Source organism: Cardiocondyla obscurior, linkage group LG02 (genome assembly GCF_019399895.1).
Source record: "Cardiocondyla obscurior isolate alpha-2009 linkage group LG02, Cobs3.1, whole genome shotgun sequence".
Lineage (NCBI taxonomy): Eukaryota > Metazoa > Arthropoda > Insecta > Hymenoptera > Formicidae > Cardiocondyla > Cardiocondyla obscurior.
In genome coordinates, this window is record NC_091865.1 from 6,884,303 (window position 1) to 6,908,031 (window position 23,729).

The following is a 23,729-nucleotide window of genomic DNA, read 5'->3' on the forward strand; positions in this document are numbered from 1 at the left end:
TCGTAGCACTATCAAAATTTCTGTTATTTGATTGGATCACGATAAACCAATCTGAGAAAAGTCGTTCTGAGTCTCCACTGTCGCCACCGGGCACCGGTAGAATCCGTAGAATGGCAGATCGAGCAAACCGATCGAGGTAGTCGAGGCGTCAAGGTAGTGATGGGAATTAATTGACGCGAAATTAGACACGTTATTGAAATCCACCATTTGCAGATTTGTGATAGTAATTAATTAAACTTATAACATATTAAAAGTTAAGCTATTACTCTTTTGTGGCACGAAGTGTGTCAAACGAGAAAATCAATCGACATCGTGGAATCACGATTTATTGAGCGTCAATGAAACCTTTTCATCTCCTTTTTAAATAAGGATTCATCACAAGAAATGTCTTCAGGAAACTGCAAACGTGCAGTATTTAATATACAAAGACCGTGCGAGGTTATAGATTAATTAGGAATTTATTATAATTTTTCAATGATTCTGATCTTGTTAGGTTGGACATATCAGACGTTGCGAAGATTTGCAGGAGGTCGCTACGCTCGACGACCTTACTTTGACTTTGGGACACGGAGTTATCGAGATTTGATCTCACTGAGGGACAAGCGTTACGTGCTTCGCTCTTAAAGGGTTAGCGAACGTTATTCCCGGCGGCACTCATTCTCTTTTCAAGGATATTCGAATCGCGAGAGGAAGCACTATCGTTATGGCGCTCAACAAGCTCAGCATCGATAAGGTGGAGTTGGCTGATAAGAGAGTGCTTATACGGTAGGCACAGTGTTTTAACAACAGTGTTTTAATTAAAGACAGCTGACATGCGGGATAAATTGATTTATTTTTGTTTAGTGATTAGTAAAGTATACAAAATGTAGCAACTAAAATAATTTTCAGGGTTGACTTCAATGTACCATTGAAAGAAGGGAAAATAACGAACAATCAGAGAATTGTTGCTGCCCTGGACACAGTTAAGTATGCTATTGACAAAAAAGCAAAGTCAGTTGTGCTAATGTCCCATCTGGGCCGGCCAGATGGTAAGAAAGATGAAAAGTATACATTGAAACCTGTAGCTGAAGAGCTGAAAACTCTATTGGCAAGAGAAATTGTATTTTTGAATGACTGCATTGGACCAGAGGTAGAATCTGCTTGTGCTAATCCAGCACCTGGCACTATCATTTTGTTGGAAAACTTGAGATTTTATATTGAAGAAGAAGGTAAAGGAGTTGGGCCTGATGGAAGTAAGGTATATAAAATTAATTTTGTTTTTTTAATTTTATAATTAAATAACATAGAATTTTATATAAAAACCTGAAATGTAAAAAATATATATTAATTTATTTTAGGTTAAAGCTGACAAGGATAAAGTTGTTGCATTCAGAGCATCTTTGAGAAAGTTAGGAGATGTATATATAAATGATGCCTTTGGAACTGCCCATCGCGCTCACAGTTCTATGATGGGAGATGGATTTGATATAAGAGCAAGTGGTTTTCTGTTGAAGAAAGAACTCGAATATTTTGCAAAAGCTTTAGACAATCCAGAAAGACCATTTTTAGCTATACTTGGAGGAGCTAAAATTGCTGACAAAATTCAGTTAATTAACAATCTTCTGGACAAAGTAAATGAGATGATTATCGGAGGTGGTATGGCCTATACATTTTTAAAGGTTTCTAAAAATATGAAGGTACATATACATATACTTGGAATGAATAACAAACGATAGTAATATTTTCAATTCAATTTTTATTTTTTGCATTTATACGTTTTTAGATTGGAAACTCCTTGTTTGATGAAGAAGGAGCGAAAATTGTAAATGACTTGTTGGATAAAGCGAAGAAAAATAACGTTCAGATTCATTTACCGGTGGATTTTGTAACTGCCGATAAATTTGCAGAGAATGCAGCAGTGGGAGCTGCAGATATCGAAAGTGGTATACCCGATGGATGGATGGGTCTTGATGTTGGTCCAAAATCAAGAGATTTATTTGCAGGTGAGCACATTACATTTTTAGACAATATCTATGAATAATGTATTAAGTATATGATAAAGACAAATATTATTAATTGCATTATCTTGGCACAGAACCAATTAAGAGAGCAAAAGTCATAGTATGGAACGGTCCAGCGGGAGTATTTGAGTTTGAAAATTTCAGTAAGGGCACAAAAAGTTTAATGGACAATGTTGTTGAGGCTACAACTCGGGGAACAATTACTATTATTGGTGGTGGAGACACGGCAACGTGTGCGGCTAAGTGGAAAACTGAGGATAAAGTGAGCCACGTAAGCACCGGTGGTGGCGCGAGTTTGGAACTCCTGGAGGGTAAAACACTGCCCGGAGTTGCCGCTTTGTCTCCGTTGTAAATCTGTCTTCGAAATATTGATGTAAAACCCAGTCATTTAATTTTAATGTTCGTTGAATGTCTCTACAGAAATTACTGAGTAGTATGCGAACATTGAGTGTGACAAAAATATTCATCGAGCCGTTAGTGGAATTAAAATGAGGACATATTTTTTTGCAACTCTAGCGTTTACGAAGAATATTGAAATTATATGTTAACGTACTTGTAGATTTTCGTAGTAAATTACATTAATGTATGTACAGTTGTAGATACATAACGGTATCAGATGTGTACATTGTAAAATGTAATATGCTAAGACAATATATAAATATATCTTGTACATTAGCTGTTAAGAAAATAATTCTAAGGAGAGACAGTCGCCGTTATATTAAGTATAATCGTCCCTGCACGGTAAAAAGTTCGCTCATAGTTTGAACACAAACTTCGGATTACTCTGCATTGTATTGAATTGTAAATATTAATTTTATTTAATAGAGAATGATTATATACTTTCGGTCGTCTGTAATGTCAAAAATAAATATCAAACGTACAATCTGATTTGGTCACATACACTTTACTTTAATGAGTGAGTGTAGTGTTGCAGGGATGAAACCAAAAGGGTAAGGAAAATGAAATCCTACAGTCACGGAAATGAACAACCAAGATAGCCGCCAGACGATTTCTCCTCACTTCTCTGGCTTCATACCCCTCGCCACCAAATACAGTTTGTACTCTCTTGATATTTTTACTTCTATCGCGCCATCGTATATGGTCAGACGGTTGAATATTTCAGTAGTACATCTAAACGATAAATAACAAAATAAAATAAATTAAAGTTAAATAAAATAGAATAAGGAAAAATAAAATTAAGTAAAATACATATAGACTAAATATGACTAAACGATAAATCAGACAATAGGTTAGGTCGAGATATGAAGATATGAAACCGACAACGTGTGTGGACGTGTGCTTGCAAAGGAGGCTGCTTTTACATATATTTACCTTATACTTTATATTTAATTTTATGTTAATATAACATAGACGAAATATGGATAGCAGTTTAACTAACAACGCAACAATGGGACCTGAGCTAATAAAGAATTACCAACAGATATTACTTAATAATGTGTTGGCACAGGTATGACTGGAATTATACTTCTTTATTATATTTTATGTTGTTTCTTGTTTATAATATATTATTTGTTATATCTTAATACTAAAATATCGATATGCATTACAGAAACTCCAGCAAAATGAAATACAAACCAAGACAGTAACTGACTATAAGAATAGACATAAAAAAGTGATTGAAGGCCTCCAAGTATTTCCATTATCTGTTTCTGAGAATTGTATGGTACCTATTGGCAAGCGCGCCTTTATGAAAGGAAAATTATCTCATACTAATGAAATATTAGCCTCTCTGGGAGATGGATATTTTGTTAAATACAGTGCATCACAGGCTATTGCATTGTGTAATAGGAGAATAGCATGTATAAATACCACATGTATCCTTAAAAACAATTTATATTAATTAAGTAATTAAATATAATTTGTGTATTTCGTATTTTTATATCAGGGGCAGATGAAATGCTGAAGAGTTTAGAAGCTGAGAGAAACTTGTATGAGATGAAACAATATCTCCCACTAGGACATGATGTTTTTGGAGAGAAGGATAAAAAAGATATAATGGAACATTGGACTGAAAATAGGCTTGATGAATGGAGAGGTAAAAAAAAAATGTTTTACGTTTTTATTTTTTTTATTTTATTTATTATTACGTTTTACTTGATAGTGCAACATAGACAACGTGAGAAAGAGTATCGCCAAAAATTGAAGTCAAGAGAAAAGGACCGGACCGACATTCGTACCGAGGAAGATCTTTTCAAGAGACTTGACGAATTAGAAATAGAAGAAGAATTAGAAGATGAAATGTATAGGTAATAATTCCAATTGCAATTAAAATTTATTTTTAATAATACTTATGATTTATTAGTTGCAATTTAATTTTAATTTTATATTTATAGGTTGGAAGCTAAACAAAAAGAATTTTATGGTGACGATTTTGAGGACGGTGAAGCATACGATGAATCAGACGTAGATACATCTGATTCTGATCAAGTTACTACAGAAATCATTCAGGAGGAATTTAAGAAGTTAAAAGATATGCAAATGAATAGAATTACAAGTAGCATATCGAGTATCAGTACTGATACAGCTCAAGATAAAATTAAAGATAAAATTCTTGACGGGAATGCTGTAAAGAATGAAGAATCCCATCTTTACACAAATTTCACGCAAGATATATTAAGCAAGAGTTGTTCACTAAAACTTAGGGAAGATTCTTCTAAAGAATCTAAAGTTATAAAAGAAAAAAGAAGGATATCATTTGCTGAACCATGTGTTGTAGAAAGTAATGTAGAAGAAATATCAATATCTGAGGAGGCTTGTTCAGTTCTGAAACGAGACGATGCGGATAAAGATCAAGATAAAGACGAAGATACTATTAAGATTGAATTTTCACATTCGTTACACAATCCAAATATACCCGAAACAAATAATATGGAAATAAAAAGTCCGGTGGATATTTATAAAATGTTTGGTACTCCTAAGTCTATTTTGAAAAGATCTCCAAACGATATGATTTACGACGGAGTTGCTCTTCCTTTACACGACATTACTACAGATAGTAGTACAGAAGATGAAGACGAATACACTAAGCAGTCTGCATATAGTTTTGTGAGTAAAAGTTTAATAATATTAGGATTACATTAATAATTGTGCATACTAATATATATATTTTGTAGGTACTTAAAGATGAAGTTCAAGAAAACAAAGAATTACCAGTGAGTAAAACTTCGATAAAGAAAGATGAAAAAAAGATTGTAAGTAGGTTTAAACTTGAACGAGCTGGAAAAAAAAAGTGACTTGCAAATATATGTATTGAAATCAAACATTTATTTTTGCAATACATATACCTAAATGGATATCATTTCCTAAGTTTACACTTTTCTAATGCAATTATAATTTAAATATGGAATTTAAAATGTTCATTATATTTACAAAAATTCCAGCCTGCCCTACGCGACAATATCTCAATTAAATTTGAAACTTTAGTTATGTGCACTGATAAAACTCAATTAAAAATAAATTATAGGATGGTATACATAATATTTACAATGTATTTTATTTTTATAATTTTCATACAATGTTTTTTAACTTGTTGATAGGATGGAGGCAGGACATGGTAATAAATGAAAATAGACATGATTACTGTCTAATGTAACATTAATTCTATGTTGAAAACAATCCACTAGCTCACACATCCTTAAGAATATTATATAGGTGCTTTTTCGACGAGCTTGAACCAATGGCCGCACTCGCAGCGGCGAGGTGGACCTTTATGCAGCCACATCCAGTTAACATGTAATGAGTCCTCATCGCAAATACATCCCATTATGCGACTCTCAAATGCACTATAAACAGTATTAGGATTTTCTTTTGTACTAGTTGCTCGCCGTTTTATGGTTAAGTTATATGGATCCTGAAAAAATACACATCGACATGTATACATATTTCGCGCATCATTTTATATTTATCAGTTCTCGAAGTAACATTGAAAAATTGCTAAGGCAGTAAAACGTACACTAGTTCATAAAAAAAAAAAATAATCGCAAGGGAAATACGTACTCGTTACACTACTTATCTTTAATACTCGAGATTTTATCAACGATTGAATTTTTCTGCGATTATTTATCGCAAAGTTTAATTAACGTAGGTAGCATAATAATTATTACATAATTCTATTACTAATAATAAATATAACTTGTTGGAACGTTAAATTGCAAAAGTGTATCCACACAGGCGTATCAACCAGTTCGGAGACGTCACAACTTACCTCGTTACCGGCTATTTCAGCGAGTCTCTCTCTCTTTTCCAAACCCGTGGCATGATCGAGTGGATCGGCGACTGTCAAAAGGAAAAGAGACACATTAGTCAACCGCAAACCATTTATTCTTCTCCATATTACGCGTAATACGTTCACCGTGGACTAGAAGTCAAAATCGATGGGCGAACAAAAAACATTACGTAATACGAATTAACGCGAAAAATATGAAAAAAAATGCGTGCGGAAACGATTCGGCAATGAGCCGTCCCGCGAAAGAATACTTACATGCTTTCTTTTGGGCGCACGCGAGGCTATAGGAAATCTGCCGTCGAGATGTTTGGAACACAGAGCGAGCGCATAACCATGCCATTTTTCAGAATGAAGAAGGTAACGTTTTAGCCGTCTCGGCCCGACTGGGTTAAGTTCTCTGGCGATCGCAAAACGAGCAGTGCGCAAGCTTAGACTGACGTGCTGCTGCGAGCAGTGCTGCGAAGACGTGAATGTCACCAAATGGAAGCTTACAACCAACCTGTCCCTTTATTCCCAAACTTCTCAATCATATTCTATAAATCCTATTATCAAAAATATTTTTACGTCTGAATAGCATAATTTTATTATGAAAATTGTTTTACTTAATTTTTCTTTGTAGTAAAAATTCAAATTTTACGCCGAATAAAAAAAGTTGTTAGCAGTGGCAATTAGCAATATTGCTTCTGAATAAACGGCTTTCTTCGTGAAACTCGTGAAAGCGAAGAGAAAAGTTGGGATTTATGATTGATGTACTATTATCATATATATTTTCAGGTCTTGATTTTAATTCATTAAGAACTTTTTTTTTTTAATGTGATTTTACGATCTTGTTGCTAATTTGAGATAAAAAATGTTAAATATCTGGTATACAATACAGAATTGCCAGTGGAGCTTAGATGACGCTGGAAAGTATTTAAAAAATAATATTTTTTGTATAAGAATATTTTATTATTTGTAAAAAAAAAAAAAAACATTTTTTTTACAGTTTGTATATAGTCTTAAATGTGTATATAATATAAAATTTTATGTTATTTTATGCAAAATGTCTTGCAAACAATAATTTTATTGTAAAACATTTTACTTTATTATTTATTCGCATTATATGTATATATAATAAGAGCCACTAAAGTTTGAAATTTGGCGTTATAAAATTCATACAATTTAGAACTGTAAAACTATCATTCAATATTTTTATGAAAAAAGTCTATTTTAAGTCAATTTGCTATTAAAATTAGTTAATTGTGTATGGTATTATTTAACTATAAAACAAGTTATATATCAACGATTATTAAATACAATTACAATATTAATATTATCTATAATTTGATATAAAAAGTCTTGGTGTAGAACTTTTAAGGCATTTGTGACACCCAGAATATGTATCAGGCTGCAAGTGTAGTTTTCCTTTTGTAAGGAAGTCTAATACGTCCAGCCTACGTCTATTACATAAAAAATGTCCCTTGCACTTATTTCATTGTACTATTTGCTAGCAGTACAAGCCACTGCCCTGATTCTCAATAATATACTTTGTTATGTATTGCGCCGCCTTCTCACTCAGACCTAAGTTTGGTAACTCTCTCTCAAATTGTTCAAGGGTACCAGCACCTGCGATGTAACCGTTCAATTTAGTTGCCAGAGGAGAAATGCACAAGATCTCTGGCGTGGTGAGACCGAGCGTTTCAATTAGCCACGGATGACTTTGCAATCGATATTTTTGATGGTAACTAGAAAGATACAAAAATTTAATTAAATTTGGAACATATTGTCCGCGTTGCTATTTAATCCGAAATTTTAATTATTTTATCATTAATACATGTCGTTAATATTTTATCCGTTAATGTTAGAGTTAATAAAAACGAAATTATTAATAATCATTACTTCTATAATTTTTGTTTTGCTTTATGTAATATATCAAATTATATAACAATTAATATTTTGAGATAATGTTTTATCAGCTAATTTAAATTATCAGAATATTTCAAGTAACATAAATCTAACCAATTTTTGCTGAATAAGAGAGTGATTACATAGATATAAAGATAACAATGTCACTCACTCTTCTGCTGGATGAAATTTTGTAAACTTCTTAATTTCTGTGACAAAGGTTTCCCCGCACTTTCGCTGTTCCTGATCGCGCGACTTTTCAGCTACCAACCTTTGCTCTTCATCGTGATACAAGATCAGTGACATATACTGCAAATTAAATTAACATTTAACATTTAATTGATATGCAAATAATATGTGAATTGAGTTAATTATTTAGCATGTTATTACGTCTTATAAAGATTAAATTTTTAATAGCTTTAAAAATATTTAATGTTTAATTAAAAATTATATACAACAATCGAACGTAAAACAATTGAACGATGTACCTGTGTCTTGATCTTTCTCGTCAGCCCATATTCATGATTCTTCCAAAACAAACTCAACAGATACGTGTAAGACACTATTTCTGGGTCATATTCAATATCGACAACCTCTGTATGATCACCCCTACAAACAAATATAAAGAATATATTAGAGATAATTTAATGAATTTCTTAACTTGCAGGTTTGGAATCGCTAAACGATAAAATGAGAAATTTACAAGTTTTTGTACGTTGGAGATTCCTTGGTGCCACCAGCATAGCCGACGCAGGTTCTGATTACGCCAGGCAGCGCTCCGAAGAGAGAGTCTCCTGCCCAAAAACAGCCCATGCCAAAGGTGGCACGCTTGCCCTTGATCTCCTCCAGTTGGCCCGGCATTCTGCTAAATGGACAAACATTGTTACGACCGAAAATCGGGCATGTGAGGTACGTGCCGCATTGGTACGACGAAATGGAACAATTGTCTGCGATAACGGCCCGAACCAGACATGGTAACATAATGGTAATCACGCGGCATGATCGTGACATCCTTAATGATTCGGCTTCCACTCGATAAGCCGCCCACTTTCATGGACTCGACGCCGCGTTCTGTGATACTTCCACGGTGGCATGCGTTAAACCGGTCGAGCGAACGAGCGGTATCGGCCCCGAGACGGAGGACGAGATCAAACGGGAGATGGCAGACGGACGGGCGTACACATATGGGAGAGGGGGACGCGCACGTGCTGACTGTCTACGATTTTCCGAGTGTCAGGGAGACGGCGGCATCGTGTGGGTGCACGTGTAAAGAGGAAGGTCAGCGAAGGCCAGCCTCGACCAACTGATTAATTGATTGATTCGTGAAGTAAAGAGATCAAAATGCCGAATGTTCGCCAACATAGATAGATAAGTACCACTTTCCGGATCTCGTGACCTGAATATTTGACATAACCAATTTTTCCTTGATATCGCTTGTCTAAATCTTGCTAATTTTTAAGATAAACTTGAACTAATCCTTGACACTAATTGAAACGACTGGTCATCAAGCTAAAATAGCTTATTCACTTGATTCTTTTGATAAAATAACATTTGAGACGATTGATAGAATTAATTTAGGAAGAAGACTATTACATTATTAATTATTTAATTTTTTTAACGATTACAAGCGTATCTTATATTTAAAATATTCTTTTTTATACTTAAAGTATTTAAAATTTTAGGCGTCGTAAGATCGGGATACTTGCCCATGCTCTTAGCTCACTTTTATTAATAAATACGCGTTTATACATGTCATATTACTTATATTATAGAATGTCGAAAATAAACACACGGATTTATCTCTAAAAGTAAACTTTTAATTTTGTAAAACTTTATATAGGAAATAAAAGTTAATTATTTTTTTTTAGGAATTTGTTTCACCTTTACCTTGAATGATGAATGTATTTGGTCTGCTCGAACGACGATCTATCGTCGCTGTTGCCGTCGATTGGAGGTTTATACACGACGGTCTACTCTCCGAGACGAATAGCAAAGTCTTTGTGGAACCGAAGTAAAGCTGACTGTGGCGTCATACGGGTGGCACTCTGTTTTTAAATACCTCGAGCATGTGTCTCTCCCTCCAAACCACCGTTCTCCCACCTCATAAATGTAAAGACGATTCGCTGGACTTAAAATAACTTGAAAAGATTCATATTTTTCTTATTGTATACCGCAACAAAGGAATGTTAAAAAAGGAGCATTTTTGAATAACGTCAAAAGCTGTTGTCTTGAGTCACTATGACTTATTGTTAGACATAATTACATTATGTGTCATTTGATAAGATATTTAATGGAAAATTTTTAAAACTAATCACTTCGTCAAATGTCACATGCTCACTATTTCGAAGTGCGTAATTAGTAACTTAATTACTTAGTATTTTTATTTATTTAAATTCGTACATTGAGAAATATGCTTCAGATTTAGAACAAAATCTATAAGAGGAAAACGATGTCTTTGAAATGTTTATTAGTAACACAAAATATCTTCATTAAGATAAGTTTTTATGTTAGAAGAAGATAAGCGACGTATGGTGTGAATACGTTTTAAGTTTCATTTGAAAATATATTAAATTTTATTGTAAAATTTATTTAGAGCGAGATGTGTTTAAATATATTTAGAAGTATAAATTTATTTAAAAACTTACTTAAAAAATTTTTTTATGTCACAGTTGTGGTGTGATGTAACACGATACGAACTTGTTTTAAAACGGAATACCATTACCCCATTGACGCCAATGACCTCATAGTTAGATATCATAGATGGAGGACATCAAGACTATGCGACTGTTCCCAGGTATTGTAAAAAATATCCTATATATAGTATATATACACACACAATATATATTTAATAAAGCGTGATTATTTAAGTTAATTAAAATTTTTTTCGAAAAATTAATGACAAAAATATATATTGCATCATATATTAAATACAGACATTAATATAGAAAACTTTAATAACTTTTTTTCAATAATTTGTAACGTTGCAAGTAACAAAAATAAATGGGCAATACTAAGAACTGTTCCAAATTATCTTGAAATATATAGATTACACTCGTCTCTTAAGAAGTGATTTATCTTTGAGGAAGGCACATTATAATTATCTGTAAAATTGAAGAATAGACTTAAAGATATGGAAAACGCATATAGCAAATTAGGTAAAACCCGTATGTTTAATATCGTGCTCTCATTTATTGCCAATTGCGATTGTAATAAGGCTCAATAAACTGCGTGGTTGCATCAGAAGAGACGAGCAATGCACAGTTGATTGAATCAATTCTCAATTGGAAGTCGACTGATGTAATCTTTCTCTCGTGGCCGCTAAGCCACACTACAGATGTTCGTATCACCATGACTGTCATTATGTCTATTATCAGTCACTATTCAGTTCTTGCTGACCCGTTCTATACATATATCTTGTACCAGTAAGTGGAAGTATCGTATACTGATAACAGCGCTCTAAGTGACTCACGGTAACATTGAGCCTGAAATAGGTGGTGGAATTGCTTCGAAAAACGATTACACAGTGTAACGTAATAGTACACAAACTTCAAATAAAAAATATAAGTTTATAATTAAAAATATTTAATAATTTCCTTTTATCGTGACGAGCTGAAAAGTGAGTCGTTTGTGAATTGATAATTTTTTGTTAGTGTGCAAGCATCTAAGTTCTTGAGAGCATCTAAAAAGATGCTAAACTACCTCTTTTTACGGATTACGTAACATATAAGATATACAAAGTGCACGAAGATTAACATACAGTAGTTTTATTTTTATATAATATTACTATATATTACAATATAATATAAACAGGTGGTAGACGTTACGTAAATTTACTTCGAATACAGCCATTGAAATCAACTTTCACCATAGACATTTCCAATCAAACCATGTATGAACAATTGCACGTGTGTTACGTACTTTTAATTAAAATATACGCGACAATTACCGTTAGAAATTTCATGATCAACGCAATTGTAAGACGTGACCACCTTTGTGAAGGCCGGAACCCGCCCATATCTTGGCAACGTTTATTATCGCGGAGGAATGTATGAGCTTTTATTTGTACTATTTATTTATCTCGAAGATTTTTCTTCGTATTTTTAATTTCGATCCAATTTACTGTAAATGTGTACAAAAAATACAGTCGTTTGGCAGGAGAAATTATTATTTTATGTACGGTCCCTGTACACAAACGTGATTTTGAGATAAATTTTGCCACGATTTTGATTCACTGGACTTTTCTTTATGTCACACACATGAATGCGTAAACTTTACTTCAAACAAACATAATAAAAAAAAAAAAGAATAAAGTTTATATATTTATGTTTCGAATATCTCATTTAAATATTGAATAAAACTGAAATGCCTCACGTGTTCGTTAAAGGCGCAACGCATGTAAAGTTGTAAATCAACGATTTGCTACGTACGGAACAAGGAATTCAAGTGAAGCTTGTCTATAGGTGTAATAGATCGATAAATATTACATATCAAAATTTATAAATAATTTTTAAATTGATATAAAAAACAGTTTCCACTCAATCCTTATAACTAGTCTCATAAAAAATATTGGAAGATGTTTGATAGTCTTATACCTGTCTACGGAGATACTAGAAAAATCTGGATCTAGGTAGTACCTAAGAATGTTGTAACACACATCTCTTATCTTCCTAGTATAGTCTATACATTTTTCTTTAAAATAACAATAAATAAAATAAGTCTGTACAACACTTGAACGCTTTTGGGCGCCGAATAATCGTAAACGCCGTAAACAGAAATGCAATTGTAATTTCTACAAATGTAAGTACACGCTTTGAGTTATCGTAACAATCTGTTCCTGATCGAACTTATTTCAATCACCGCAACTCGCGTAAACAGTCGCAAGAGAAACCTTTCGTCACGATTTAAGTACATGCCGTTCGCGCACATCAAAACCGATAATTGTTTTGATTTTAAAGCTGTCAATACGTATCCTTTGCGGATATCTTCTGTAATGTACATAATGTCGCTATATGTATGTACTAGGAAAATATATATGTATATATCTAATAAAAAAATATCACGACCCTCGGGCTCGGATTAAACGCGCGGCTCGAAAAGTTGCGGAAGTACAAAAGCGTAGTGAGTTGAGTTTCAAAAAGAATACTGGAAGATAATAGTGGAAATGTAGCTCCGTTTGTGTGCGAAAGATTCCGGTGAGCTTCGACGACGTCGCAGCTTACAGCGGGCAAGAATGCGGAAAACGAGATAGTACCTAATTAACGCGTTTACATGACGGTGCAGCAGCTCTTTTCCGAGTGATTATCGCTCACGATCTCGCTGGTGTTCCCAGTGAAGCGCTGAGTGAAATCATCGGTGCTGAGATCGGAATTGGAGATGGACGAGACCGGCATCCCGATTCCGTTTCCATTCGCGTCTAAGGAGCCGGTGGGTTTATGCCGATTCTGCGCCCGTTTCTTCTTCAGATCCGACAGGGATTTCACGAATACAACGGACACGTGTATGTTGATCTTGCCGTTAGTGTCTGCGTCCGTGGAGTAAATCGGCGACTGCGGCTGGCTGCCGACCAGTGGGTCAGGCCCTGTCACTGCTGTCAGGCAAACACGTAAATCCAATGTGCTACTTCCCCGTCAAGCGTGCCGACTTTTCGATCGACGTAACCGCCACTTTTTCGACCCTCCACCTCAACCCCACTTTCTATCCCTATGCGCACTGGTCACAATTATATAAAAAAAGAAAAAAAATAAAAAAAAAAAACGAAACTGTCAACTATGAATCTCATGCGCCAAGCGGGACATGCTTTCAGCAACAAGCGTTTCGGAAACATTGCACCAAGAATCATCATATGCACATCGTCGTGTACGTACACAGTATTGTTACTAAACGGTTTAACGGTTGCGTTTTACGCAAGCAAAATTAATGGATACACAAGAGAGAAAGAGAGATAGAAAAAGAAAAAAAAAATGATAGACACGGCTGTTACGTTACAAAGAGTAAGAGCGGTGTTTAACAACTATGGATATATCTGTACGTCTTTGCATTTTGCTACAATGAAATTTTTTTTAAATATTTGGATCTACGAACGATTGATCTACCTGTATCTGCGTGTTATTATTAATTATCTATTATCAAATGGAATATATGAATTTTATGATTCATAGTATAATACTGTTATCGTTTAGAAAACGCAAGCATAAAGATCCCTTGGTAATTCATTTTGTCGCTATGTCTGATATGTCTTTTTTTTTTTTTCCCTTCTTACTTGAATTGACTACATTTATGGAGGAGCGCGATCCTTCGCGTTGCTCCACCGCGTAATACAATAAAGATACAAAGCGTTCGCCGATTAGCAGAAAATTCGCTATCAATCTTTAATACGAAATTGTGTAGAATTTAACGACAGGTATACATAAAAATTCGTAGAGCTGCGATCAACCTTGGGTCATGCTTTAGGCTCAAAATTCGCCCGTTATACCACGGACGCATTATCCAGTAAAATATTTACCAAATAGTCATCTAAATATATAAGGCGATTCTTAATTAGATGTTGAGATCTTTTTTTTTTTTTTTTTTTCGTTTAACTCGTGACGTTTTCTACGATATATATTGCGTAATCAAGAATCATCTTATATACCTTCCATTCTAAATTTGCGCATAGTACAATATATATTTATAAAGAATGTATAATAATGTATCTGTCGATTCTACTTATTGTGCGTCCTACTAGTATGAGATATAGATATGATTCTCTAAATCAATTATGTTCCAGTTTTATATAAGAAATTATTACAGAAACAATTTGACATACCTATGGTAAATACCACATCAGTTTGATTATTATTCTATCTTGCGCTCAGTGGCCGCTAAGCTTTGCTAAAACGGTCCACAAAGATACGCTAAGGAAGCCAGTACCATTTAGGCCTTGCCAAAGAGATTCGATATAAGTATAAAGCGAAATGTGTATGTGTATGTTTTTAAGAACAACTTCCAGAGAAAAATGCACTGTTATGCGTAGCTCACGTAGATACGTGTTGCGTACACCATGAGCAAATAATTTCTTGTGTAGTGTGATGTGTATGATACGAAAAAGATAAACGCAATTGAATGCACCATACAAGTCGTAAGACGTAATAATTAAAGAAATAGAAAAGTGACGTAGAAAACTAACCTCGCAATTATTCAGGGGCACGCAGTAGTGAAAAAAAAGAAAAAGCTGGTAAATAATCGACAGCTAACACAATAAATTTGACAGAGTACATTTATGGGATTTTGCAATTGATATGTAGCACAGATTGATATTTATGTAGTTCGTACACTTTGGGTTCTATAATAATTATTTTCTTTCCTTTCGCCACGTAATTTTCTATCATTTTTGATGAAAATATAACTTATGTATGTAAGATTTTATATACAATTTTTTAATTTTATGCTCGCGTTAACTTTCCTACATTTTGGGCGTTATGAATTATAAATGAGTATGATATACACATATATGAGCATATATGTGTATTTCTTGAATCACATGATTGAGGTACATATTTTTGGAAGTCTCTTCCGCAAAGCTACCATTTACCACAGTAATCTACTGAACCACAACCAATGCAAGCAAAAATACATTTGGAATATACCTGAATCTTTATCAACATCTTCGTGAAGAAAAGACTCGTTGTCTTTTCCTTCAGGACCTTTCCGTACCGCTGAAGTTAATGCGCCAGAATCAGTCTCGTGGTCCCCTACTTCTTGCGCATTGGTCTCCAAAGGTGGAATATTAGCCGTAGGAGCGGCAACGTATGTCTAAAAAATTATCTCACATAGATTTAAAAAATTAGAGAAAATGTATGAGATATTTACAGTTATCTAAGGTTTTTACCTGTTGTGCTTGTAACCTTAAGCGAGTTTCTTCCTGTGCGTCTTTTTTGGTAGTAAGAACTTTATCTCGAATAGATGTACGACGTACGCTTTGTGTCCGTGTATTTATGCTCTGTGATCTGCGTACTCTACGTCCTTGCGCTTCACGAAGTCGTTTGCTTTCCTGTTCGGTCTTCAATTCTACTATCCTTTCTCTAATTTCTGGATCTTCGCATATATCTGTGACATATTATCATATTAAAATACAAAGAACTACAACGGTAGTTAAAAAAAAATCTTACCCGCGGGAGTTTCATCATGTTTATTCTTTGCATTTAAATCTGCTCCGTTTTGTACTAATAATTCAAGTACTTCCAACTATAATACAAAATTATACATGAAACATGACATCTTTATTCTTAGTATGTATATTTAATATAATTTTATTATTTGTCGTTGTGCATATAAAGAAAAAAAATTTTAACTTACGTGTCCCCAACATGCAGCTGCATGAACAGGTTGCCACTTGTCATTGTCCTCTACATCCGTTGATACATGTTGGTCAAGAAGAAATTCTACCACTCGTAAGTATCCATTTGCCGCTGCTATATGAAGCTGTAATATAATTTTTATATATAAAATACAATTAAATTTTTTCTACATTTCAATTAACAGATCCGTATGAAGAGGCATACATACAGGTGTGGCACCTTGATGATCTTTATATTCAAGGTCGCCTCCTAAAGAAGCAATTTTTTGCAAATCGCGTAACATTTGAACCTCGGTTGAAGCTCTCGTTTCATCTATTAATTCTTGCGTAACTCCTCGCCTCGCCATTTCTCCTGCGTTAAAAATATTATTTTTACAATACACATTATATTATTATTAATATGTTTTAAAGTAATAATCAAGGATCGGTAAAAGATATATATTAAATTAATTACTGATTAATGTAATAATTTTCAGATATTAACAAAATACGTGATTGAGCAAAGTTTCCTACCTTCGATACAATCCAACGTTTTTTCATCTTCACAAATATCGTATGGCATGTTGCCATCAGCATTAACAGCTAATAAGTTCGCCCCTCTGGCAATGAGATATTTAACTAAATGCAAGTGACCACACGTGGCAGCGGCATGCAACGGTGTCCACTTCTCACTATCTTCTGCATTTACATTAGCACCAAATTCAATAAGTAGCTTCATCATCTCCTCATTATCATCTATGCAACACTGATGGAGCGCTGTGAGACCGTCTTCGTTCGTCGAGTCAGGATTTACACCCTTCTTCAAAAGCCTTCTCACTGAAAAAAGATTAACGTTAGCGATATAATGCAACCACATACAAATTCCATACAACGTGCATTCAATCTTCTACCTTCATCGATGTCATTTCTCGCAGCAGCTTCCAACAGCATAACACTGTCATTAAAGTATATGTGACGTTTATTGCTCGTATGCCTAGTTTGATGCCGCAGCCATTCTTTCTCGCGCTGCCTCCATACTTTTAATTGCTGAAGTCTGCGATGACGTGCCAAGTGCAACCGTTCTTGCGTGGTCAGTCTTTCAACGTGCACCATCTCCGCCACCAACTCGGAGTGTTCCATTGTTATGTGGTTGTAATTTTTGCAAGTATATTTACCTGTGTGCAGAACAGAAAGAAGTATTACAAGATGTACATTTACACGGACACACCCACATCCACGCATACACAATTTTCTGCAACTGTATTAATAAAAAAAGAAAAAGAAACATTCGTTCCAGAATAAACGTACATGTCGTAAAACGCTTGCGGGTCACGTTCAACATCGCACTTGTTTTAACTACAGCACACAATTACTTTTGTTTCTACTAAATATATTTGAAAAGATAATTAAAAAATAAAGTAACGATTTAAAGAAAAAAAAAAAAAAAGAATTTAAATACAGCGGCTTTACCTTTACTCTTGCAAAGCCAAGATCTCATTCTCAAATAATTTAAAATTTTTTGATAAACACTCGACGTCATTTTGGTTACTGGGATTTTCAGTGATTTCAATAACGCACACGCAACTTAACTGATCCCTCCTGAGTTATCTGGCAGAAACGATAGTACATTTTAACCAGATGTTCGTACAAACTTATCAAGTACTTAGGCAAGTACACATACAATATTTGCACAAATGTTCCTACCCGCTGCCAAAAAAAACCAAGCACTTTGTGGACAGTAAGACGATGATTCAACATGCTCTAACAAGTGTTTCTTTAAAACGGCGTGCATCTACAGATATTCTACACAAAGCAAGATTGATTATCTGTTAATCATTTATCTTGATGATGAATTTGATAAAGCAACGCCTTGCAAGCAGAATAACAATATAGTCACATAAATTGTCGAAACTCTCTCTGTGCATTCCGCTCAATTAAACGCAGTGCAATGAAAATTTCTGCTAGGTACGCTATGCGTGCCTGTAAAACATCCGCAATAAATTGTGTTCTTAATCTCAACGTAAGACGTTGCGTCATTAAATCAACAATGTACAATATAAACATTCTGCAATCTCGGCACAAGCAGCATGTGTTACATATCGAAGGCAGCTAGTAGGAAGAAAGAAAATGGGAGCTGATCGTGACAAGATCTCAGCAAACGTTATATCTATTGTATATAAAAAAGAACAGAGTGTAGACTTCCTAATCAGATAAGAAGAAATAAATAAACATCTGATTTTCTTATCGATCTGGACGAAACTTGAAGAAGATAATTTCAACAGGACATTATTGTCAATGCAAATTAATTAATTAAATCTGAACCGGTTGCAGGACTTCTCGATCACCCAGTGACACGAAATGATCGTGAGAGACGCGTAGGAGATACTTGCTGGTCTATCGAGTCCGGAGTCCGCTCGCACGTTATTTCGCGCACAATCACTGTGGAAAGGTGTACGGCAAGGTGGTACTCTGGTCGCTCTAGTCCGAGGGAATTCATGGCACCTTCTTGTTGGTCCTTCGTGGTCAAGGGGGCGATCGGAGCCAGCAGTGAGGCACGTCGTTCAAGCGCGACGAGATTTCACCTCCTGCTGGCAATATCGCACGGCTTTTGGAGGATAAACCGAAGTTGCGATCAAGGCCAGGACGCGCGGTCGCGTATCGCGCAGGATCTCACGGGAACGTGAGAAAAATGCATGAGGGGAAAGGGGGGGCAGGACATCTTTCGCAAGGGACACGAGCGAGCTGTGCGCCGAAAACCAACGAGGCGACTGCTAGCTCTCTCTCTCTCTCTCTTTTTTTTTTACTCCACGTTTTTTACTTACATATGCAAGCGCGCGGTCCGACACGCGGCCGCAGTGGTCCGCTTTCCTTCTCCCCCTATTGCCTCTGCGATCGCAATCGCGCCAGCGGAATGTAACGAGCGATGACGGCTCGAGGACGAGAAGCACGGAGCGGACTGTCATTCACGGCGAGCCTCCGTCGCGCGGCATAATCCGTGATCCCACGGCGCCGCGTGATGCAGATGCTTGTGGTAGGCGAAGCCGGTGGCGAAGATACGGCTCGCGCGCGTTTTCCCCGTGCCTGCCAGCGCGTGCAGCCGCGGCAGCATCTACCTGTCGGTCGCCATTTTTAAACTACCTGCAAGAGATCGCGCCCGCGCACGTCTCGCCGCACCGCCCCGCGTCCGGTCGCGGCCAATCTCCGGGTCGCCCCGCACCCCTCCTCACCGCGCCCAGGAAGCGAGCGTGACCGGGCGGCGCGCGCGTCTCACTTCAGGCCTTTAGCCTGCTTCGGCCCGTTCGGTTTGCGAATGAACGGGACGGGCGGCGCGCTCGCCGATCGGCTCGATACCCGCGCGCCACTTCCGCCTCGCCCGCGGTATGACATCGTTGCGTAATCGTTACGTGCCAGCCGGTCGATAAACGGCGAGTTTCTCGTCCTTCTACCGCGATAAGTCCCGAAACGGGCTGATCGTCGAGGCGTGAACCGGCTACACTTGACCGGATCCCGTCGAATTGACTCGCATTCCTAAAGTCCGCGCCGCTCTCGTTATTCTTCCACGGAAATTTTTCGTTTATGCACGACGGGGCGTTTCTTTAATTACGTGGAATTACCGCTGACACGTGCGCGTGACGTATCGACGTTTTCGCGATAAACATCCCACCGTGCACATGTGACGAGATAGCGTCCCACTTCTCTCGCGGTCGCGGTCGCGCTCCTGTGGAATGTATCACGTGAAACGGAATCTACATTGCAGACGCCTAAGTCTGTTTTTTCTTTCTTTTTTTTCTTTCTTTCGTCTTGCCTCATTGAACGCGATCTGAACATCAATTTTTTTTTTCAATTTTTAATCAAATTCATGTCAAGCGAGGCGTGCCGAGACACGCGTTAGTCGCGTGATCGTTTCCTCGTTAAAAAAAAAAGAATGACGAGGCTACAGCCTCAAGAGCAAGATCTTTCCTTTTTTTTTTTTTCTTTCTTGCGAGTCTCGCGTCTAATTTGAAAACGCGCGCTCGCGTTGTTATTTACGGCACGAATAAAAGCGCGTGCTCGAATGAGTCATTCGTCGTGCGTTCTTTGCGGAAAGCGTGTTGCTGTGTGATCGCGTTCGACGTCGGGTTTCCCTCCGTACCATTACGTTGAAGCGCACCTTGACATCGGCCTCGAGAGCAGACAAAGAAGCCTTTTATCACCCGCGACGCCACGGTGCTCGTTCTTCACTCCCGGTGCTGCTGCGTCGGAGAGCGACCTTGGGTGCCGCTCGCCGATCCCGAGGACGTCGTCGACGGCTGGACCCGGACGTACATTGCCCGTTGATATGGAAGAACGCGATAATCGCACCGTCCGTAATGCAGCGTATCTCGCAGTCGTCGCTGGAATTTTTGCGACCGCCGGTAGTCTCTTAGGCAAGCTCGCCGGCGGCGTTGATATGTTATCACTGGTAAGTTGGCGGCAAATTCAAATCGCCAATAATGAAAGGGTCGTCTTTTCATTTAAATTTTCATCAAAGTTTGTTAATTATATTAACTTACATTTTAATAAATTTAAGAAAAGAGACTCAACGTTCGAAGGTTTTGTAATATAGAAACAGTTATCACGAGTATTTATAGTCATTGTTTTTGTAATTAAAAGAAACAGATTTAAAAAAAAAGATATTAATGGAGCGTTATAATGTTTACATGTTTAATTTTATTTTATTGTTTTTTTTTTTTTTTTTTTGCGATAGCTGTCGTTGCTTTTAAAAGGGATACTTTTCGTCTTTATGATCGTGTGCAACACCGTAGGATGCACATTTTTTGTCAAAGCGCTTCATGCCAGCGGATCTTCTTTGCCGATAACGGTCGCCAGTGCGGCTACGAACTACGTTTGTTCGGTGAGTTGTTAATTAATCTCGCAGATAATAATCTCCTATTGGACAATATAAATTTTTTTTCCTTTTTAGCATTTTAATCGTAACTTCAGACCTTTTCCAGATTTAAACTCGATAAAAATTCCGTGCTCGGGGCGGATAATTTCCAATTAAATTTTACGAGGACGCTGCAAGATTTTAACTCGTAATTTATAAGGAAAAAAAAATTTGTGGCAAAATTAAAAATTAAAAGATTACAATGAAAGCGATAATTTTCCTTTAAAAAATAAAAGACAAAAAAGAAAAACGCTTTTAAATTGAAAAATATGTCATTTAAATTGCGGTCGTGACAGAACGACCATCTATCGTACTTATCGCAGAAAGAAATTAGATCGCCGTGAAACGTCGGGTATTCATTTTTCTTTTTGGGAAAGTTTCCGCGGCGACGCGACGGCGGGGCGAAACGACGAAGGAAAATAATCTGCAAAAGGGCCATTTGTCGGCGGCAATTACATCGCCTATAACCGACGGTCCGACATATCTCTCAGAGTCAGTTGAGCAAAGAGTGAAAGTTGTTTCGCAAACTAGACGCAATTCCGCGAGTGTGCACAATGCGGTCATAGCAATTATACGCGCCCAAGTACGCGGCGATTGAACGGGAACTGTACGATATGATACACGCTATTGAAATGCAATCTCGATAGCCGTTACATTATACGCTGGAAAACGCGTTGCGCCGGAATTATTATTAGAATAATGGAATTAATTACATTTGCTCGCGAATGAATTCTATTCCTTCTACTGTACCTACCGCTACGAATATTATTCATTCTACATGGGAAATATTAGCGACGCTGAATCTCGTTAAATATAAATTATTAAAAAATACGTGAAAAAGAATTTCGATATTTTTCTCCGATCTTTTGCGAGAAACAATTTAAAAAAAAAAAAAAAAAAAAGCGGACGGTTTTTAAAACACAGTATATCGATTGCGTCGGCATCGAATTACGTATTCACGAGATGAAGTTTGGGCTCGCGAGAATGTAGATGCTTTAAACTTAAAAGTGCCACCGGGAGGTGGTGGTCCTCGAAAAATAAAAATGCAGTTATATTAGGATCTACATGGCTCGTTCTACATATACACTGCTTTATATCAGACACGTGGCTTGGATCGCATTGATTTCCAATATTTTACCGTTCCTTCGTAAGCAATTTGAATGCAAAAATAGTGGAAAAGTTTTATTTGTGTACGGCGCGTCTAATTCGATGCAACAGCGATAATGAGAAAGTTGAGCCAGAAAATATAAAAACCAATCCGGTAACATAAAAATTTACTAAGTTCGATTTTAAATATCTACAGCATTTTGCACTCTTCGTTATTATTATTACTATTATTTTAATCCCCGTAACGTTTCTCGTGAAAAGAAGCGTATTTTAAATGTGTCAGTTTCGATAACACGAGTTTAATTATCGAGAAACACAGCGAGATATTAAAAGACCCGATTATATTATTATAAAACCCATTTTATAAATAACTCTTCTACTTGTTAAAGGCTTTCGCAGGGTGCATCGTGTTTGACGAGTCTACTTCATTGACCTGGTGGTGCGGAACTTCTATGGTACTTCTCGGCTTGATGCTGATCTGCTACGTTCCCTCTGAAAAGAGGGCTCCCGTCGTGGAGGAAAAATTGAAACATCAATAGCCGACGACGAGCGCTTTTATATTGCAGGCAGGTGCGATTACGACGGAGCGATCACTTGCATTTTTTTTTATTGCCTCCGGTAAGCATTCGCGCTTTTACGTCGGAAATGTATTGTAGCATTTGCGAAAGATTGCAGAACAAACTTACAGTATTAATAGAATATAGACGATATTAGGTAACATTAGGAACTTTTTACGACACCGTATTCATGTGATAGATTTGTAAAAAGTCCCCATTAAAATAATTTATACATGTACAGACGCGTACGTGTATTTTTTAAATAAATAAAGTATTCTATATTTCCTAATTCCCTCCATTTTTTTTTTGTTTCTGTAAGAATTTTCTGCAAACGAACGACGGGTATAATTCTGACGCGTCGACGTAATTGTCCGAACACGAGACAACGTATAACGCGCGTATACGCGATACCGTATTATTAGATTGATCACCGAACGTAGCGGCGCAAGTTTCATTTAATCAAGAAGGGTAAATATAATCTATCAGATTTAAAAAGGAAACGTTCTGCGTTCTCCTTTTCCATTTTGTGCGAAGAGATCGATCCGTCTTGAGGAATCTCAACCACGCGTGTGGCAAACCCTCGAGATTAAAAAGCGAAAGTAATGGATTGTTTTCTGTATCAGCAGGGGTAAGGGAAAGATTTCGCGAAAATCTTCCTAGAAACGCTTTTTCTGGGATCGATTTAATATTTTTGCGTTTCGGCAGATCGCGCGGA

General features: G+C 36.5%; 6 protein-coding genes and 1 long non-coding RNA gene across 17 annotated transcripts; 4 read left to right on the forward strand and 3 right to left on the reverse strand.

The window, feature by feature from the left end:
- The first annotated feature begins 70 nt into the window (after positions 1-70).
- Pgk (phosphoglycerate kinase) lies at positions 71-2,888 on the forward strand. Of its 3 annotated transcripts, none has more exons than XM_070673553.1 (6): positions 71-153; positions 494-765; positions 889-1,237; positions 1,338-1,676; positions 1,763-1,982; positions 2,075-2,888. In XM_070673553.1, the coding sequence occupies exons 2-6, from the start codon at positions 704-706 to the stop codon at positions 2,350-2,352; spliced, it is 1,248 nt and encodes a 415-aa protein (XP_070529654.1). In that variant the 5' UTR covers positions 71-153; positions 494-703; the 3' UTR covers positions 2,353-2,888. The 3 variants fall into 3 exon arrangements, with proteins under 3 accessions (XP_070529654.1, XP_070529649.1, XP_070529663.1); XM_070673548.1 differs by having other exon boundaries at positions 109-223; XM_070673562.1 differs by lacking the exon at positions 71-153 and having other exon boundaries at positions 480-765.
- A 147-nt stretch (positions 2,889-3,035) lies between these two features.
- On the forward strand, positions 3,036-5,863 carry Uri (unconventional prefoldin RPB5 interactor). The gene is made up of 6 exons (XM_070673523.1): positions 3,036-3,468; positions 3,571-3,820; positions 3,907-4,056; positions 4,123-4,267; positions 4,355-5,066; positions 5,135-5,863. The coding sequence occupies exons 1-6, from the start codon at positions 3,379-3,381 to the stop codon at positions 5,252-5,254; spliced, it is 1,467 nt and encodes a 488-aa protein (XP_070529624.1). The 5' UTR covers positions 3,036-3,378; the 3' UTR covers positions 5,255-5,863.
- LOC139112576 (cytochrome c oxidase subunit 5B, mitochondrial) lies at positions 5,496-6,686 on the reverse strand. Its single transcript, XM_070673668.1, has 3 exons — positions 6,502-6,686; positions 6,226-6,296; positions 5,496-5,871 (listed from the first exon to the last, which is right to left on the reverse strand). Exons 1-3 carry the CDS (start codon positions 6,584-6,586, stop codon positions 5,665-5,667), a joined length of 363 nt encoding a protein of 120 aa, XP_070529769.1. The 5' UTR covers positions 6,587-6,686; the 3' UTR covers positions 5,496-5,664.
- A 486-nt stretch (positions 6,687-7,172) lies between these two features.
- Positions 7,173-10,169, reverse strand: Msra (methionine sulphoxide reductase A). 3 transcript variants are annotated; one of them, XM_070673615.1, is made up of 5 exons: positions 10,018-10,169; positions 8,834-8,995; positions 8,619-8,739; positions 8,303-8,439; positions 7,173-7,970 (listed from the first exon to the last, which is right to left on the reverse strand). In XM_070673615.1, the coding sequence occupies exons 2-5, from the start codon at positions 8,989-8,991 to the stop codon at positions 7,733-7,735; spliced, it is 654 nt and encodes a 217-aa protein (XP_070529716.1). In that variant the 5' UTR covers positions 8,992-8,995; positions 10,018-10,169; the 3' UTR covers positions 7,173-7,732. The 3 variants fall into 3 exon arrangements, with proteins under 3 accessions (XP_070529716.1, XP_070529725.1, XP_070529707.1); XM_070673624.1 differs by having other exon boundaries at positions 8,834-8,992; positions 10,018-10,168; XM_070673606.1 differs by lacking the exon at positions 10,018-10,169 and having other exon boundaries at positions 8,834-9,288.
- On the forward strand, positions 10,108-13,889 carry LOC139112596 (uncharacterized). Its single transcript, XR_011547402.1, has 2 exons — positions 10,108-10,239; positions 10,800-13,889. It is a non-coding gene; the product is annotated as an uncharacterized lncRNA (long non-coding RNA).
- Positions 11,879-19,588, reverse strand: Mypt-75d (Myosin phosphatase targeting subunit 75D). 7 transcript variants are annotated; one of them, XM_070673504.1, is made up of 10 exons: positions 19,267-19,588; positions 18,835-19,029; positions 17,356-17,619; positions 16,979-17,281; positions 16,675-16,817; positions 16,465-16,590; positions 16,278-16,353; positions 15,998-16,215; positions 15,756-15,921; positions 11,879-13,717 (listed from the first exon to the last, which is right to left on the reverse strand). In XM_070673504.1, the coding sequence occupies exons 3-10, from the start codon at positions 17,582-17,584 to the stop codon at positions 13,395-13,397; spliced, it is 1,584 nt and encodes a 527-aa protein (XP_070529605.1). In that variant the 5' UTR covers positions 17,585-17,619; positions 18,835-19,029; positions 19,267-19,588; the 3' UTR covers positions 11,879-13,394. The 7 variants fall into 7 exon arrangements, with proteins under 7 accessions (XP_070529605.1, XP_070529597.1, XP_070529592.1 ...); XM_070673496.1 differs by having other exon boundaries at positions 18,835-19,032; XM_070673491.1 differs by lacking the exon at positions 18,835-19,029.
- Positions 19,589-19,846: 258 nt separating this feature from the next.
- Positions 19,847-23,285, forward strand: LOC139112571 (transmembrane protein 42). Its single transcript, XM_070673662.1, has 3 exons — positions 19,847-20,885; positions 21,171-21,317; positions 22,847-23,285. The coding sequence occupies exons 1-3, from the start codon at positions 20,763-20,765 to the stop codon at positions 22,994-22,996; spliced, it is 420 nt and encodes a 139-aa protein (XP_070529763.1). The 5' UTR covers positions 19,847-20,762; the 3' UTR covers positions 22,997-23,285.
- Positions 23,286-23,729: the final 444 nt, after the last annotated feature.